We start from the raw sequence: 18,628 nt of genomic DNA, 5'->3' as shown, positions 1-18,628 counted from the left end.
TTTATGATTGAGATTAGCACTAATATATACTGCTCCAAAGCCCAACAATTAAAGCACCTTGGGCTGATGTTCTATCCTGTAGGGGGTCTGCTGAAACTGGCGTATCTCTCTTATGACGTGAGAAATCTACGGATTATAGAGATAAATACAGAATGTTATAGAACACAGATTTTTTTCATTACTTTTCACACTCCCAACATATATAATGTCATCTATATAAATCAGATGAGTCAGATAAAAATCTTAAAAGTGTAGCAAAACATTGTGCTGGAACATGTACACTGAATGAAGTAGAGATTATACAGAAGCATGATACACATTTGACAACTATTAGCAAAAAACAGTGCATTTAAAAATTATGATTCTTAATATTCAGTTTTTTTTTGTACACCCCTCACATTCCAGCAAACATTTTAGTAAATCTTCTCAAGGGACAATAACATAGAAATTAAACTTGGATATATTTTAAAGTAGTCATGCGCAGCTTGTAGAGCAGTACAGATTTACTGTCCTCTGAAAATAACTGAACATACAGCCAATATTGTCCAAATAGCTGCCAACAAAAGTGAGTACACCCTAAGTGAACATGTCAAAACTGTGTCCAAAGTGCCAATATTTTGTGTGAGCATCATATCAGACATATGGTGCTTCTCCACCTTCTGCTTGAGGATGCCCTACAGGTGCTCGATATGGTTAATGTCTGGAGACATACTTTGCCACTCCATTACCTTCACTTTTAGCTTAATCAGCAAGGCAGTTGTCATCTTGGTGGTGTGTTTGGGGTCGTTATGTTGAAAAACTGCTGATGTTCTGCCTTAGAATTTCACAGTACATGTTGGAATCCATGTTTCCATCATTTAACCACAGCTCCCCATGACCAGCAGCCCTCATGCAGCCCCAGAACATGATGCTACCACCACAATGCTTGACATGCAAGACACAATTTTCTTGGTGCTCCTCACCAGAGCGTCACCACACATGCTGGACACCATCTGAGCCAAACAAGTTTATCTTAGTCTCATCAGACCACAGGACATGGTTGCAGAAATTCATGCTCTTGGACAGGTTGTCTTCAGCAAACTGTTTGCAGGCTTTCTTCTGAGCCAGCTTCAGAAGAGGCTTCCTTCTGGGATGACGGCAATGAAAACCAATTTTTTGCAGTGTGCAGACCTTCCGCTTCTGCAACTTCTAAAGCAATGCTGGCAACACTCATGCGTCTCTTTTTTGAAGCTCGAGGACTCCTTTGATCGACCCTTGGGAGGTCTGTTTTGAGTGGAACCCGTCTTGGAGCCTGTCTCTGCATGACTCTGGCCACTGTGCTGTGACACAGTTTCAGGGTGTTACTGATCTTCTTATAGTGATGGTCATCTTTGTGGAGAGCAACAATTCTAATTCTCAAGTCCTCAGAGATTCTTTACCATGAGCTGCATGTTGAACATCAACATGCACCAAATTTTACCTGTTCTTATACACGATACACAAATTTGTGTGGTTCTGTCAAGCAGACAAAAACATGAATATGATGACTTGGACATGTGGCTTTGCATGGTTACACGATGTACAGCTATTATCACTGTATGTTTAGTTATTTTTAGAGGACAGTAAATCTGTACTGCACAATGACTACTCTAAAATATATCCAAGTTTAATTTCTACAATATTGTCCCTTGAGAACATATATTTAAATGGTTGCTGAAATGTCAGGAGTGTACTCACTTTTGTGAGATGCTGTACATGGTAAAAAGATGCATAGCTTTTTCTTCTTGCACTTTTTTCAAACAGTAACCATTCTGTTACTTTTACAGTCGCGTGAAAAGAAAATCCACTCTCCTTTGGTTTCTTTCGTTTTACATAATAACAATTTTATCTGGTCCTTAGCAGGTCCTAAAATTAGCTAAATACTTAGATGAAAGCCACGACATGACATATTGCACACATCATTTTTTATTTATTTATAATAAAATTAATCCGAAATATAGAAACTATATGAGGAAAAACTAAGTATACCCTTAATGCTTCCATAGAAATTAAGAGACTAAGCAGCATCCAGGTGATGCTAATTAATTAATGCTAATTATTTGCTAATTGATTATCAGCATGTGAGACCGACTCTATAAAGCTCAAGTTTTATCAGTTTTTTAGTCTCAACCATTCATGTGTTAATTAACACAAAAGAAAGTCAGACCATGCAATTCTCAAAAATTGAAGGTAATAAAGACACGGCAGTCTCATGTAACATGTCAAATATAAAAGCTAATGACAGTACAATTAGAAAAATGCTGAACATGTATGGTTTGTTTGGAAGAGTTGCCTGAAGAAAACGTTTTTCTCTGAAAAGAACATGGTAGCAGAGCTTAGGTTTGCAAAGTTGAAAATCTGAACAAGCCACACAACTTGCGGAACATTGTCTTTTGGACGGATAAGACCAAAGTGTAGATGTTTGGCAAAAAACACAACATATCAACATAAGACATCTCATACGAACTGTCAAGCCCAGTGGTGGGTGATAATTTGGTTTGCTTTAAAACTTATACTATACAATTTTAAATATAAATGTAAATATTTCATTTAAATGTTAAATGTGGAATTTTAATATTTTGTACCTATGATAATTTTCTAAGCACAATGCTGATAAGGTTGCCAGTTTTACCACATGCTATTTTTTAACAAAGTGAAAAGAAATTCCACTGGAGGCTGAAAACAGTCAGTGGCCCCAAGATCTTGTTTTGATACAAGTAATCTGAATTAAATCCTACCAATGTCTAAAAAACAAATGCAGACCCTTATACAATGTATATATCCATTTACAGTGGGGGAAATACGCTTTATAAATAAATTAACAGTCTAATATTTTTATTTTAAGAGAGAGATGGAAAAAAAAATAAATCCATAAAAAAAACATTAAAGTTTACTCCCACACACCCAAATTAGTCCTGTCCCTTTGGGAAAGTACTCCTAATATCACCTCATGTGTGAATAAAAGACACCAGTCACAGAATTAACCTCTTTTATTCAAACCTCTCCACCACATGAACGGGGTCATGCGCTGCAGAATCCTGAATGAGAACCTCCTGGCCTCAGCCAGAACACTGAAGATGGGTCATGGATTGGTCTTCCAGCATGACAATGACCCAAATCATATGGCCAAGGCTACAATCTGATGGTCTTGTAGCCCATTTCAGCCTTGTGCAGGTGTACAATCTCGTCCCTGATGTGCTTTGCAGCTCTTTGGTCTTTCCCATGGTGCTTGATTCTTTTATACACATAATGAGTTGATATGAGGAGCTCGTTCCTAAAGGGACGGGACTAATTTGGGTCTGTGGGAGTCAGAATTCTTGTTTGTTGGTATGGAATCAAATACTTATTTCTTTAATGTTTTTTTTTTAATGAATATTTGTATATCATGTCTCTCTGTTCAAATAAACCTACCATACAAATTTTAGACTGTTAATTTACTACTAAATCACCAGGGGATCAATTCATTATTTCCCCCACTGTATGTTTTTATTTTTATTTTTTTGTATTTAAATATTTCTGTGATTGATTTGGGACTGCAATATCATGCAATTACAGGTGCACAAACATACACAAGTGGATAAATGTAAAGGTAGGTAGCATGACAAGCACTTGATAGGCAGGTAGCCAATTTAGCTACTGATAATTTAATCAACAATTTTTTTCATGTATATATCTGTAAATAATAACAAAGATTAGTTTCAGGAGTTAAAAGTTGCTGAAATTATGATGAGATGAAATTATGTTCCCAAACAAGCCTCCTGTACCCAAACTAACAATTCCAACAACAACAAAAAAAAGGTTTAAAACTGGAGTCCCTACCAGGACCAGGTTTTCCTGGGAGAACAGGGGCTATTAGCTCATAATTGTAAATGCAGTACATTCACATTTATGTTAAATATTTATTTTGTACATTAAAACATTTATTTTATTTTATATAACATTTGTGCACATGTAAGTCCTACTGTAAGGGTTTCATTCACAGGTACAAGCAACAACCACAAATTTGCGAACAAGTGTGACAATTACGTGTTAGAGACTGGATTGTTGTGGTGATCAGCACTTTTTATAACACTCAAACCAGCCAATCCAAAAGTCACACAGATCAAACATTTTCCCCATTCTGATTTTTTATGTGAACATAAACTGAAGCTCTTGAACTGAATCTGTATGGTTTTATGCATTTTGGTTTCTATTAAAGTGAAACTAGATTATAAATATACACTTATATGCAGAACATTATGTAAATACATAATAATGTATACATGCTTTAGACCCACCATTCTCATTTTGGAGAAATTGACTAGTCCCTCTTCTGTAAAATTTGGTGTACCTTCTTCAATAAATGCCAAGTCTGTTAGGTACATGCCCAAATATGGTACACATGGAGGATTGCAGCTGTAGGCGATAAAAAATATTGTTATACACTATCACAGAAACATCACAGCTTCTACAAAATCCTAAGTATAAATTACAAACTCACTTTTTCAGGGTTTCCCTTAGGTTTTTAAATCTTCCTTCTGAAGACACTGTTTTCTGTAGCCTATCCATCAGTGCTTTGGTCTAATGAAAGAAAACTGTAATTAACCTCCAGCTTTGCATTTATAATAGACAAACCAGAAAGAGTTAATAATTTATATATTTTTATACCTATTACAAAATGTTTAAGTATTCAAATGGCAGTATACCTGCTTGCAGACTTTAGCCCAGGTCTTTTTCAGCCTGTAAATAGCACTGCGATTGAGAGCAGATGTAATCTCCAGCACTCCGTTGTAGTTGTTGAGGCAGCGGCAGATATCAGCCACTGCCAACCATTTGTCAATCGAATTAGCTCTGGAGCTTACCTCTGTGTGTGACATGATCTCAGATGCCACCAGATTACTCATCTGGTGGAGGGTGGTGGGGGTGTGAGAGAGAGATAGAGAAGAAAAAAAGAAGACAATGAAACTTGTTCAAATCTTGGTCTAAATCTTTTATTTGTTTTCTGTGCGCACTTACATCGTTGAAGTGCTGACTAGTCTTCATGATGTATGGAGTTCTTTCATTTTTGTCCATTTTCATCCATCCTTGGCCAAGAAATTCCCTGAAGCAACAGATATAAAAGATAATATAAAAAGGTTACATTAGTTTAGAATTCCCAGCCCTGGTCCTGGTGAACCATAGCTGCCAGAGATCATACCTATTGCTCCAAGCGCTACAGTGCTCTCTAATGTTTTCTGTGTTTATGTGGCCATGTGTATTTGTTTTGATTTTATGTCTTGTCTCCAGCCCTGTCTTGGTATTGTTTGTTTATCTCACGTCCTTATTGTTTGCATTTATCCCATTAAATAGTTTGTGTTTAAATACCCTAGTTTTTCTGCTGTATGCTCGTGAAGAGTATTTTTCACTGTTTGCTGCCTGTTCATGCAATTTCTTTTGCTCCGTGTTTCTCTTGCCCATTTGTGATCTGATTTTTTGGGTTTCATGTCTAATTTTTGCTTTTATGTTGTTTGCTGATCACCTGACCTCAGCCTGTTTTCTGGTCATGAATTTGGATCTCCATTTTAACCGAGTTGTCTGTCAGTTTATTAAAAAAAGTTCTTATATTGCATGAGTATCTGCCAGTCTTGGTATTACATGACAATTGGGCTCACATTTTAGTGTTGTTACTGAAAATCCTTTTACTTTTCTTAAAGAGTACCTATGTACCCCCATGCACTGGATGTAGCAGAGGAAGGTATAGATCAGCAAGTCTTCACCAACAGGAAAGTGTTTGTGGATGACCTGAATACCTAATCACTAACATGACACATATGAGCTCTGTTTGTTTCATCTGTTTCTGTATCTTTTTCTTTATATTCTGAGAAAGGTCTACAGGCATACAGTTGGAATATTTAGAATATATATAAAATAACTGAATATATAAAATAACTGAATTCTTATTCTTATGCACTTCTGTATTAAATAATTACAAATAAAGGATACTCACTCATAAAGAATACTTCTGAACACAATGTGGTCCAGTAAGGTGATTTGCTCAGCCAGCTCCATTGCAGACAAAGACTCAAAGCACTCCATTTTGGGGTACTCTGACTAAGAACCCCCCATCCACCACCCCACCCCACCCCAACACACACGCACGCACACACACACACACACACACACACACACACACACACACACACACACACACACACACAAACACGCACGCACACACACACACACACACACACACACACACACACACACACACACACACACACACACACACACACACGCACAAATTTATAAAATGCAAAGATGTGTTCAACAATTTTATTTTGTATACTCTCTATAATATAATTGCTAGATATACAATTCGATAGAGTTGTAGATTTATAGCAATATCCCAGCTTGGGGGAGTTGGTAACTTATGAACAACACGTTATTATTCAAAAATTTATATTTTTGAATAATATATATATATATAAATATATTTTTACAAAAAATATCCTGAAATATAGAGAAACCATGTGTGAAACTCTAAGTACACCCTTACTCCTTCAATAGGAATTAAGAAGCTAAGTAGCAGCCAGATGATGCTATTCAAATGCTCTTGATCATCAGCCACTGTGACCGCCTCTATAAAAGCAAAAGTTTTGTTTGCTGATCTGGAACTTTCAGGTGTGTTAACACAATGCCAAGGAGAAAAGATATCAGCAATAAACCAATTGTTAAAGTCCATCATTCTGTAGTAAGGAAAACATTCATGACAATTGGCAAGACATTTGCCAATCTTTCCAAAAGTGGAAATCCCAGCAAATTTACCCCAGGGTCGAATTGTGCGATGTCAGGAAATTGCAAAAAACTGGAGTTACATATCAGACTCTACAGTGTTCAGTTAGCATGCTAAATGTTCAGTCTTTTACTAATTGTATTGTCATTAATTTTAACAAGTTTTTTTAGGGCTGACAGGAGAAAGCCTTCTCTCTCTAAAAAGTACAAAGAAGTACGACTTAGTTTTGGAAAGTTGCGTCTGAACAAACCACAAACATCTGGAACAATGTCCTTTGGTCTGATGAGACCAAAGTGGAGATGTTTGGCCAAAATGCACAGCACCATATTTTGCAAAACGGCAAACACAGCATATCCGCACAAACATACCATACTAACTGTAAAGCACAGTAATGGAGAGGTTATAATTTGAGCTTGTTTTGCAGTAACAGGACCTGGGCAGTCATTAAATTGGCCACAAACACCTCTGTAAACCTGTATTCTACTGTATTCATCTGTTCTACAGCTAAAGCTTGGCTAAAATTGGGTCATGCAACAGGATAATGATCCCCAAGCACATCAACAAATCTACAACAGAATGACTTAAAAAGAACAGAATCAAGGTGGTGCCTTACAATGGCCCAATGAAAGTCCAGACCGAATTAAATGCTGTGGCAGAACACTGTAAGAAACATGGGCTTATATTCCTTTACAACAATGTGTGAGACTTACTAAGAAAAAAATTTGATTGCTGCTGAAGGATGTTGTACAAGCTATTAAATTATAAGGTGTATTTAGTTCACACATGGCTTCCCCATTTTGCCTTAATTTTTGCTAAATAAATAATAATACTATAAAATAAATTATAATCTATATAACTGCATATTATCTGAATATATGCTGTGTATTATTTTGGATACTGTTGTATTAATTAGTATATACAGTGTATTAAAATATAACAATTTAACAATGCTACTATTTGCACTTCTGGTAGGTAGTAAATGCTTAAAAATCTATCTGTCTATATATTCATGATTTATCTGACTGATTTAATGCATCTTCATACAAAAGAGATATCGATGAGGAGATGGCATTCATTTAATTTAATTGTTGCATGGCTGATGAAGTCATAATATTTTAAATCAATATTTCACTAGTTAATCAAATACACATACTAATATAGAGCATACACACACTCACCATTAGCAGAAAATCTTTGATTTTAAGCTGCGTGTCATCTGGTTCCTCGTGAGAAAGGGCACTGAAGTGGAGGAAAAAAAAGATTAGATGGATATGTGTTTCTTGTCACAAAAACAATTTGCCAATATAATGGTCTCAGCATTCAAAGATGCTTTGGCTTAATAGAAAAAAAGTATTTTATTATTTGTTTAAATTTTACAATCACAGGTTACAAAATAAATATAGATTGACAGTCTATAAAAAAGTTAATGTCAGTGATCAGATTGATAAGACATCAGGTACAACCTTAGTAAGTTGGTTGTGGCTTTTCTTTCCTGAGGTAGCAGGTCAGGATCCCTCAGCACTTCCTCTAGAAGACTGATGACTCCCGCCTTTAGTTCGCCATTCATTTCAAAGTCCTGTGAAGCACACAACCATTACATTAATTCCAACCCAGAAACACTGGGCACAAGGCATGATTGTACATCAGTCTATCAGCACACAAATGCTGGGAAAGTGGGAAAAATAATCCTTGGTTTAATGAATCTGTTTATTATCTTATTAAACAAAGAAATGTGGCCTGGTCCAAAGCAAAGAAAACAAATAGAGATGAGGACTGGTCAAATTATAGATTATTACGAAATAAGTGTACAAAATTGATAAAAAATTCCAAAAGCCAGTATTATCTTAATCTAATTAACAATAACATGAACGATCCTTCTAAATTTTGGAAATTAACAAAATCTCTTGTAGGGTCAAATAAATCTACTGATCTTCCAAAACTTTCAAAAGTGGACCAAACATTAATTACAGACAAGGCTGATATTGTTGATATGTTTAATAATCATTTTATTTCAGCTAGTTTGATAACAGATACCAGTAATTCGTTGGTCACTGGCGAACAGGAAATTAAAGAGCCGACAAATTATAATGATTTAGATTTATTTTCCTTTACATCTATATTACCCAGCCAAGTTTATAAACTACTCTCAAATTTAGACTGTAAGAAATCAGGTGGATCTGATAAAATTGAACCAGTTTTTAAAAAATTGTCTGCAGATATTATTGCTGAACCTATTGCATCAATTTTTTATTTGAGTCTATCCACTAATGTAATTCCAACTTCTTGGAAATCAGCTATGGTTATGCCATTATTAAAAGGAGGAGATCCCTGTGATTTAAATAATTATCAACCTATTTCTAAACTACCGATCTCAGCAAAGGTTTTTGAATCAATAGTAAATGATCAAATGAAAGAATATCTAGGTAGTCATAATATTCTAAACGCATTTCAGTCAGGTTTTAGAGCGGGTCATAGTACGATAACAGCTACTACACTTATTACAAATGATTTAATAACTGCTCTCGATGAAAGACAGCATTGTGTTACCTTGTTTGTTGATTTGACAAAAGCATCTGACTTAGTGGATCATTACTTACTGTTACAAAGACTTAAATATATAGGTCTGTGTAATTCGGCTTTGAGTTGGTTTAAAAATTATTTATTTGATCGAACGCAATGTGTTGCTGTAGATAATTATATTTCATCCGTGTTAACAGTCAAGAAGGGTGTTCCTCAAGGTTCTTTATTGGCACCACTTCTTTTTTCTATTTTTATAAATGAATTAGGGCAGGGAATAAAATCCGCAAAGCTACATTTTTATGCTGACCATACAATTATTTATTCAGCTGCATCCTTTTTGTCACAAGCTATTGAAATTCTCCAGAATTCTTTTAAATTTTTTTAGCATAATTTACTCCAATTGAAATTAGTTTTAAATGCGAAAAAAACTAAGTATATAATTTTTTCGCGTAGTCGTTCTATGATCACTGCTCCGTCTATCCTTTCTATTGATGGCATGCATATAGATAGAGTAACAACTTACAAATATCTAGGAATATGGATAAACGAGAAGTTGGCATTTGATGTTCATATTGATTACTTGGTAAAAAGATTAAAACCAAGACTGGGTTTTCTCTTTTGGCAAAAAAAATGTTTTTCTTTTGGAGCTAAAAAGAAAATTATACAGAGTACTTTTTTACCCATTTTAAATTATGGTAATATTATTTATATGCATGCCTCTATATATTTATTAAAAACATTAGATTGTGTTTATCATGCTGCACTGCGTTTTATAACAAATGCTTGTTCACGTACCCATCATTGTTTGCTATATAACCGTGTAGGTTGGACCTCCTTATATAAAAGAAGGAAATCACATATATTAGTATATACTGTAAAAGCACTGCTTGGTATGCTTCCAAATTATATTACTAGGCTTTTATGTTTGCGTAAAAAGAACTACAGCACCAGATCTTCAACTGGTATTACATTAGACGTACCTAGAGTACACTCGGAACACGGAAAATCTGCTTTCTCTTACTGTGCTCCTTGGCTGTGAAATGAATTTCAAGCTATTACTCCACTAGAAATAATTCCTTCTTTGAATGTGTTTAAAAATATATTGCAATGTAAAACGAGTGAAGTATGTTACTGTTTTAATTAATTGCTTTTTTTTTCTTTTGTTTGTTTAGAATTTGTTTTGTATGTTATGTGTTTATGTGAAACTTTTATACAGCCACCTTGGCCAGGACTCCCTGGAAGAAGAGATTTTTGTTAATCTCAATGGGACCTTCCTGGAAAAATAAAGGTTAAATAAATAAAATAAAATAAATCAAATCATGGCTGAAATGGTTTTGTCTTAAATAGAAAAACCCAGATGTTAATGGCAAGGCCAGTTGTTTTGATACAAACAAAAAGTGTCATGTTTGTCACTGGCCTTGACACATATACAGAGTGGAGCTAGCAATGCAGAGCCGTAGGGGGCTGTTGACATTTCATTGCAATCATTACCATGTGTAGAATAAGGGTGATGAATAGAGCAACTCTGACATAGGTATAAGACATTACAGTCCAGGGTGTAACTGTACCATACTTAAGTTACATTATTAGAAAAGTTAGAACAGTATACAGCACACAGCAGAGTGGAACAGACCACTCAGATTTATTGAATGGATATGAAGGAATCTTAAAAGGTATAATGCTAGATTTACAGACAAACGTCTTTCATCTGCTTTGCAAGACACATTGTTATAAGACATGCTCACACTTTTTACATATACAAAAGACTTCATTTTACATATACAAATGACAGGGACAAAAATCTGTGTAAAGCTGCTTTGAGACAATGTTCATTGTTAAAAGCGCTATACAAATAAAAATGAATTGAATTGAACTTCCTGATGATCTTCTAGGCTTTTCCTTCCCTACACACCTTCTACTCATTAACTGCACTGTACAGTATATGCCCATTATTTTCGGCCACCCTTTGGAGATGTTGTGTTTTTGCCTAGTCTGATCAGTCAGAACTCAGACTTTTTATAGGAAAATGTCTTTGTCTTCGGGTTTTTTTCCCCTTAAAATTTATGCTTATTATCATCTCTGAAAAGCCATAAAACACCTAGAACAATGCTCCATACCCATACTGGTTAAAGGAGGAATATTATAACAGAAAGTTGTCAATTTAATACAACAGAACTACATTTCCCATTAGTTAAGTCAAATCAAGTCAACGTTTCCCCAGGACCAAGGTGCTTCATAAGAGAACATATATTAACACCATGGAACACAGAGCTACACTAAACACAAAAACTGCCTCCTTGTTTCATGTCACATGACTGTGCACCTTTTTCACATTAATGCTTAATTAACACACCGAGTTTTTAGTCTCACAGTGCTCCACACTTTTTTTGTCTCACGATTGTTGTTCTTTCTTACACAAAGTTTCTCACACAGCTCCATACTTCCAAATGAAAACAAGAAAAAAAAAAAAACATAACAACCTTTATTAGACTGTCATAATCTTAATAAAATGACACTGACCTAAAACCTATATTACAGGAAAGGTGTGACTAGAGACAGGTCTTAAACACTCATTTAATCTTCTAACAAATTATAGAAAGCATGAGTACATCAAATATGATCAGATCTATTTAACATTTGCTTCTAAAGCTGTTTTTAATCACTGCCCATTTCTTTACTGGCCAAAAATGCCAGTAATGCCATTTCCTGATTCCAAGACCTTGGTCTCACCCGTCTGTATATTGACCACTGTAGATAAATGTACCCAATCTAACCAGCATTAACATTATCAGCAATTTTTACTAGAGTAGCTATTCTGTGTGATCCGACCAGAAAATCTAGACGAACACCATATACATACACATTCTTACGTAAAGTCAATTTAATGTAGCTAGTCTATATACTGGCATGTTTTTTTTAGATTAAAACTAGAAATTGTAGTAAGTGGAGTCACCTATACAAACATTTGAAACTCCACACAGAGATGAACCCTAACTCGGAATCAAACTCAGGATCCAAACTACCTGCCTTTATTCTGTGACTCTCAACCGTCTTTCCCATATGTACCAAACAATACATTTATGAAAAAACTGCATTCTGTCACTGAATTGAGTTGAAATTTTTATTTAACTTTCATTTGAGAAACATATTATTCTCTTTTTCTTTTTCTCTTTCTTTAATAGAAATAGAGTATTTTGCTGTTTCATCAAATTATAACTTCTAGGATCTGCCTTTCTGGAAAATGAATAGGTAACATAAATATGAATATAAAGCTGACCTGTGAATGCTTTGAAACCCAGTGCCGCAGGACGTTGAGCACCCTGTTTGTGACGGCCCGGCGAATGAGAAACTCCTTGTCATATGACTTCTCTGGGCTGGTGAAACCTAGAGAGAGTAAGTAGCAGATATTTATTCAGTATTTATAGCCTAGGACTAAATGATTTATTTATAAATATGATCATTAAGATAACTTAAATGGCCAAAAGTTTCACATCATTACTACAACACAAAAATAAGTGAAATCCTGTACAGATAAGTTGCTATATTTCAAAAAAGTATCAGAATAACTTTTTAACTAAAAATAAAGAAAAATGTCTTTGCTACTACACATGGCAAAGGTTTTTAAACCAACACCAGAGCTTGTCATTTTGGGCATAGCCCAGTGAGAGGTCTGTCTGACCTTGAGGGCCACTATGTCCAGCTGCTGCTGTGGCAATTGCAAAGGCAGAGGCAGACGACATCATACAGCGCAAATTCTCCATGGACTGACCTGTCAGGTCCCAGCAGGAAATGGAGGTTGTCATTAAAAAGCAAAAAAAAAAAATAATTATATATATACTAGTGCCGTGTATGGCTTAATGCTGTTGTTGACTTTTATCACTAGTGTCATACTGAAAGATTTGCATGTGGGTAAATGCACTAAAAATACACTATTAAAAACAGCTCAGATATAAATTATTATGGAGAAATGCTATATCTTTTTACCTCCTGGCTGTCTGTAACGGGGATGTCGTGGGGTAGAGGAAGGGGTAGATGGCAAGCTGCACAGAGACAAGTCTCCTGACTCAACAGAGGTAGGTGTCTCTGGGATAGACTTGTCAAATGACAATGATTCTAAGAAATCTGTCAGGACACAAAATATCCTTACTTTTTATGACTATTCTGTCTTATTTTTGTCTAATTAAGTTTGTTTAACAGACAATTGTAAATTGTTTAACAGACAGGCTAGATTGGTAAAAAGTTTCACAAAATGTACATATTGTTTGAAACGATTCATTGGACTACTAGGAAGGGAAAACTACTAGAAAGACAACTCTCCCTCTCCTGGTGGCAGCAAAGCAAATGACACAGTGAATTACAAAAATATAAAATTAGAGATTAAAATAAAAACAAATCACTTAAAAAAAAAAAAACAGGTAGTAATCCTGGACCTGAAACTGAGCCATCTGCACTTAATTACACACCACTTTACTCCCAGAGAAACAGCAACCTTGTTAGCATGTTAAAGTACAGAAAATAGATTTTCTTAGCTGTGATTAAAAATACATACTGTAATTTCCGGACTATTAAGCGCACCCAAATATAAGCCACACCCACTGAATTTTACAAAGATTTTTATTTTGGACATAAATAAGCTGTCTACACTGAAACTAATGAACTTTACACAGGCTTTAACGAAAGACAGTGTCTGTTACACGTTGTAACGGGTGAAATATGTTGTGGCTCCTTTAAGAGCAGAGCGGGAATTGGGAATAGCCTGCCGCCACATTTTTCCGGTATTACTGCATGTGTGCAAGGCGGAGGATTATATCCTTTTTATTTCCCGATGCTCATTTTTAAGTTTCTTTGACTAACCCGTAACGCTGTTGCCAAGAAAAATAAAAAAGCAAGAGTTTTGATAACCTGTCTGTGCTTATATGATTTCTGTTGCAACTGGAGTTAGTGAGCTCTCCCTTCACCCAGACTCAATGCGTTACAACGGCTTGTATCTAAACAGTAGCCTACCAAGAAAGTCATTGTTTACTGTCTTCCTCCTTCTTTTCACAACTATTTCTCTCGGGAGTTTATCTTTTCGCATCGTCGTGCGTTTAAAAATCATCATCGGTGAAGCTTTTCTCCCGATGCCGTGCAGCTCAGAACACAGGTGAAGTGCGTTTTTCATGCCCGGTTGTTTTCAGTGAGACGAATGATCTCCTTTCCTGTAGACAGTCCGAATGAGCGGCAGGTCAAACATCAGAGGAACCTCATCTATTTTTATGATGTGGTGCGGGTCGATTCAGTGGGAGCGCATCTGATTTAATATAAAGAGTTTCATTGGTTCACCTGAACCCGTTCGGTAATTTCATTGGTCTAATGTTTTGGTGCTCAGATTTTTGGCTTGAAGTTTGTGAAACCGGGGAAAAACGCAGGAAAAATCCATAAATAAGGCGCTTCGTTGTTTAAGCCGCGGGGTTCGAAGCGTGGGAAAAAAGTAGCGGCTTATAGTCCGGAAAATATGGTATTTCTATTTGTGTAAATACTGAAGAGTCAAATTTTTAAGCAGAAGATTTCATAGATTGTAAATATATATATTTTTAATTGTATATTATTTTTAACTGGAGGTTATGGGGCTAATGAGGTTACCTAGACATAATCTATTCTAAGCCAGTGCAGGTTGGGTAACCAAATTGCCAAGCACATAAGTAGATAAGGGCAAAGTTAATCTAAGAATTTATTCTTTGTTGGACTTAAGCACAGTGTGGTGATCCAGTCCCTAACCTGGTGGTACCTTAAACTATCAAATAAATAACCCTAAAGTCAGTATGATATTTGGGGTTAAATCTTGTTTTTGACTCGGCAGTACAACAAATTTTCACATGACTTACTCCGCCTAACACTCCTCCTCAGCTTGCCACAGAACCCATCAACATTTGTGAGTTCCCCACCTTCTTCTGGTGTGGTGGGACCTAGCTCTGGTGAATTGGGGCCCTTGCTCAGGTCCAGTGGAGATTTGGTACAGTGTGGGGGTGGAGAAGAGACCATGGGGTTGTAGGCAGAAATGGAACTACTGACCGCCAAGGATGAGGCAGAGAGATCCAGAGCCATGGCTTTGCCCCCACTTACAGGTGAACTGAGCGACAGTTTACGGCAGTGCATGGGTGAAGATGTCCAGGAAGGGATTGAGAGAGGAGGCGGTGTAGACAACTTGCGTGACAGTCGGGGGGACTTGTTGTTCAGGAGCTCATTTCCCCACTGGCTCTGGTTAGTGGCAAAAAAAAGCTCTAGGGACCTGGGAGACCAGAAGAGATGCAAACGTGCAGAGCAACAAAGGAAGAGAGGGAGTAAAGCAGACAGATGAATAAATGCATAGCAACAATATTAACACTGAATTTACAAGTATGGTGAATTTTACTCTTAAAACAGCATTACAAATGATTGCGCTGAGGCCAGTAAATCCCTGAAATCTCTTAGGAGTTTGACAACAAAGCGCTTTGTTTGCTGTGTTGACATTAGACATATTTAACACCAAATATATTGTGTAATAAGGGACAAAGATCATTTGTTATGATACACAAAAAGGCACAGAAGTGTGCAATTAGAGGATGAGGATGGAATGAGAATGTATGAAGAGGGGGAGAAATAAAGAGGCATGATAGATTTACTTAGACTGTTCCAGGGCAAGCCTTGTTATCTTCAGGCTGTAGTCAGGACAGATGGAGGAGATGGACAAACGGTCAGATGAGTGGTACTGAATCCTGTAAATTTCAGTGATTGTGGAGCAGGGAGAGTATTTGGATTACAGCTCAATTAACTGTACATGCTACCATTGTACTTCAGACAATGATTTTCTTTTGGGCCAATATAGTCTGCAAAAGCATGAAAACCAAGTCGCTGTCAACACAAGACAGAGAAAATAATGTGGAAAACATCAATCAGTTAAAAAAATATTCCAAAGATTGAACATCCCACAAAGTTCCAATAAATCCTTATTATATATACAGTGAGGAAAATAAGTATTTGAACACCCTGCTATTTTGCAAGTTCTCCCACTTAGAAATCATAGAGGGGTCTGAAATTGTCATTGTAGGTGCATGTCCACTGTGAGAGACATCATCTAAAAAAAAAAATCCAGAAATCACAATATATGATTTTTAAACTATTTATTTGTATGATACAGCTGCAAATAAGTATTTGAACACCTGTCTATCAGCTGGAATTCTGACCCCCAAAGACCTGTTAGTCTGCCTTTAAAATGTCCACCTCCACTACATTTATTATCCTAAATTAGATGCACCTGTTTGAGGTCGTTAGCTGCATAAAGACACCTGTCCACCCCATACAATCAGTAAGAATCCAAATACTAACATGGCCAAGACCAAAGAGCTGTCCAAAGACACTAGAGACAAAATTGTACACCTCCACAAGACTGGAAAGGGCTACGGGGAAATTGCCAAGCAGCTTGGTGAAAAAAGGTCCACTGTTCAATCATTAGAAAATGGAAGAAGCTAAACATGACTGTCAAACTCCCTCGGACTGGGGCTCCATGCAAGATCTAACCTCGTGGGGTCTCAATGATCCTAAGGAAGGTGAGAAATCAGCCCAGAACTACACGGGAGGAGCTGGTCAATGACCTGAAAAGAGCTGGGACCACCGTTTCCAAGGTTACTGTTGGTAATACACTAAGACGTCATGGTTTGAAATCATGCATGGCACGGAAGGTTCCCCTGCTTAAACCAGCACATGTCCAGGCACGTCTTAAGTTTGCCAATGACCATTTGGATGATCCAGAGGAGTCATGGGAGAAAGCCATGTGGTCAGATCAAAATAGAACTTTTGGGTCATAATTCCACTAAACGTTTTTGGAGGAAGAAGAATGATGAGTACCATCCCAAGAACACCATCCCTACTGTGAAGCATTGGGGTGGTAGCATCATGCTTTTGGGGTGTTTTTCTGCACATTGGACAGGGCGACTGCACTGTATTAAGGAGAGGATGACCAGGGCCATGTATTGCGAGATTTTGGGGAACAACCTCCTTGCCTCAGTTAGAGCATTGAAGATGGGTCGAGGCTGGGTCTTCCAACATGACAATGACCCGAAGCACACAGCCAGGATAACCAAGGAGTGGCTCTGTAAGAAGCATATCAAGGTTCTGGCATGGCCTAGCCAGTCTCCAGACCTAAACCCAATAGAGAATCTTTGGAGGGGGCTCAAACTCCGTGTTTCTCAGCAACAGGCCAGAAACCTGACTGATCTAGAGAAGATCTGTGTGGAGGAGTGGGCCAGAATCCCTCCTGCAGTGTGTGCAAACCTAGTGAAAAACTACAGGAAACGTTTGACCTCTGTAATTGCAAACAAAGGCTACTGTACCAAATATTAACATTGACTTTCTCAGGTGTTCAAATACTTATTTGAAGCTGTATCATACAAATAAATAGTTAAAAAATCATACATTGTGATTTCTGGATATCTTTTTTTTTTTTATTATGTCTCTCACAGTGGACATGCACCTACGATGACAATTTCAGACCCCTCTATGATTTCTAACTGGGAGACTTGCAAAATAGCAGGGTGTTCAAATACTTATTTTCCTCACTGTATATAAAAAAAAAAAAAGTGCTACAATGAATCTATATAGAGGATAATGTCTACCAAAACTGGGTAAGGAGGGTCAGGCAAAATAAGCCAAGGGTAACGATGAACATGATGCTACCACCACCATGCTTCACTGTAGAGACTTATTTTAGGGCGAGGAGCAAAAAACCTTTCAAAATTGAATTGTTCCATCAGCCTGGAGAACTGGGGATCCATTTCACAGATTTAGGCATTCTAGATTTTGCTAATGGTAATATCAGAGTAATGGTAAATATGTACAGTGTATTCAGAAAGTATTCAGACCGCTTCACTTTTTAAATATTATGTTGTAGCCTGATACTACAATCAATCAAATACATTTTTCTTCTCATTAATCTACACTCAGTTCCCCATAATGACAAATTAATAACAACATTCTAAAAAATATCTGTAAATTTAGCAAAAAGAAAACCCTTAAATATCACATGTACATAAGTATTCAGACCCTTTGCAACAACACTTGAAACTTGATTGTCGCTGGGATGTTTCTACACCTTGATTGGAGTCCACTTGTCATAAATAAAATTAATTGGAAAGGCACACACCGCTCTATAGAAGGCCTCTTAGCCAACAATGCATATCAGAGCAAAAAAACAGCCATTAGGTCAAAGAAACTGCCTGCAGTCCTCTGAGTCTGAAGATGGCCTCCACAATTCTCAAATGGAAGAAGTTTGGCTCAACCAGGACTCTTCCAAAAGATGGATGCCTGCCCAAACTGAGTAATAAA

The 18,628-nt window shown here is 36.7% G+C and overlaps 1 protein-coding gene and 1 long non-coding RNA gene across 6 annotated transcripts in view; both read right to left on the bottom strand.

The window, feature by feature from the left end:
* The window catches only part of rasgrf2a (Ras protein-specific guanine nucleotide-releasing factor 2a), a 42,787-nt gene that overhangs the window by 5,812 nt on the left and 18,347 nt on the right, over positions 1-18,628 (bottom strand). For 2 of the 5 annotated variants that reach the window (XM_083569265.1, XM_083569263.1), the window contains exons 15-26: positions 15,154-15,557; positions 13,274-13,411; positions 12,969-13,058; positions 12,567-12,673; positions 8,233-8,345; positions 7,948-8,008; positions 5,984-6,087; positions 5,014-5,098; positions 4,704-4,901; positions 4,499-4,578; positions 4,296-4,413; positions 58-126 (exon numbers count right to left, since the gene is read on the bottom strand). In XM_083569265.1, the coding sequence (XP_083425391.1) occupies positions 58-126; positions 4,296-4,413; positions 4,499-4,578; positions 4,704-4,901; positions 5,014-5,098; positions 5,984-6,087; positions 7,948-8,008; positions 8,233-8,345; positions 12,567-12,673; positions 12,969-13,058; positions 13,274-13,411; positions 15,154-15,557 (1,567 nt within the window). Of the gene's footprint in view, positions 1-57; positions 127-4,295; positions 4,414-4,498; positions 4,579-4,703; positions 4,902-5,013; positions 5,099-5,983; positions 6,088-7,947; positions 8,009-8,232; positions 8,346-12,566; positions 12,674-12,968; positions 13,059-13,273; positions 13,412-15,153; positions 15,558-15,930; positions 16,024-18,628 lie in introns of all 5 variants that reach the window. The other 3 variants (XM_083569261.1, XM_083569262.1, XM_083569264.1) reach the window with 3 other exon arrangements.
* On the bottom strand, positions 8,973-11,071 carry LOC310741497. Its single transcript, XR_014537974.1, has 2 exons — positions 9,133-11,071; positions 8,973-9,097 (listed from the first exon to the last, which is right to left on the bottom strand). It is a non-coding gene; the product is annotated as an uncharacterized lncRNA (long non-coding RNA).

This window comes from Silurus aristotelis, assembly GCF_946808225.1.
Source record: "Silurus aristotelis genome assembly, chromosome: 18".
NCBI classification, from domain to species: Eukaryota; Metazoa; Chordata; class Actinopteri; order Siluriformes; family Siluridae; genus Silurus; species Silurus aristotelis.
Note: the sequence above shows the minus strand (reverse complement) of the source record. Positions and strands in the feature narration are given on the sequence as shown.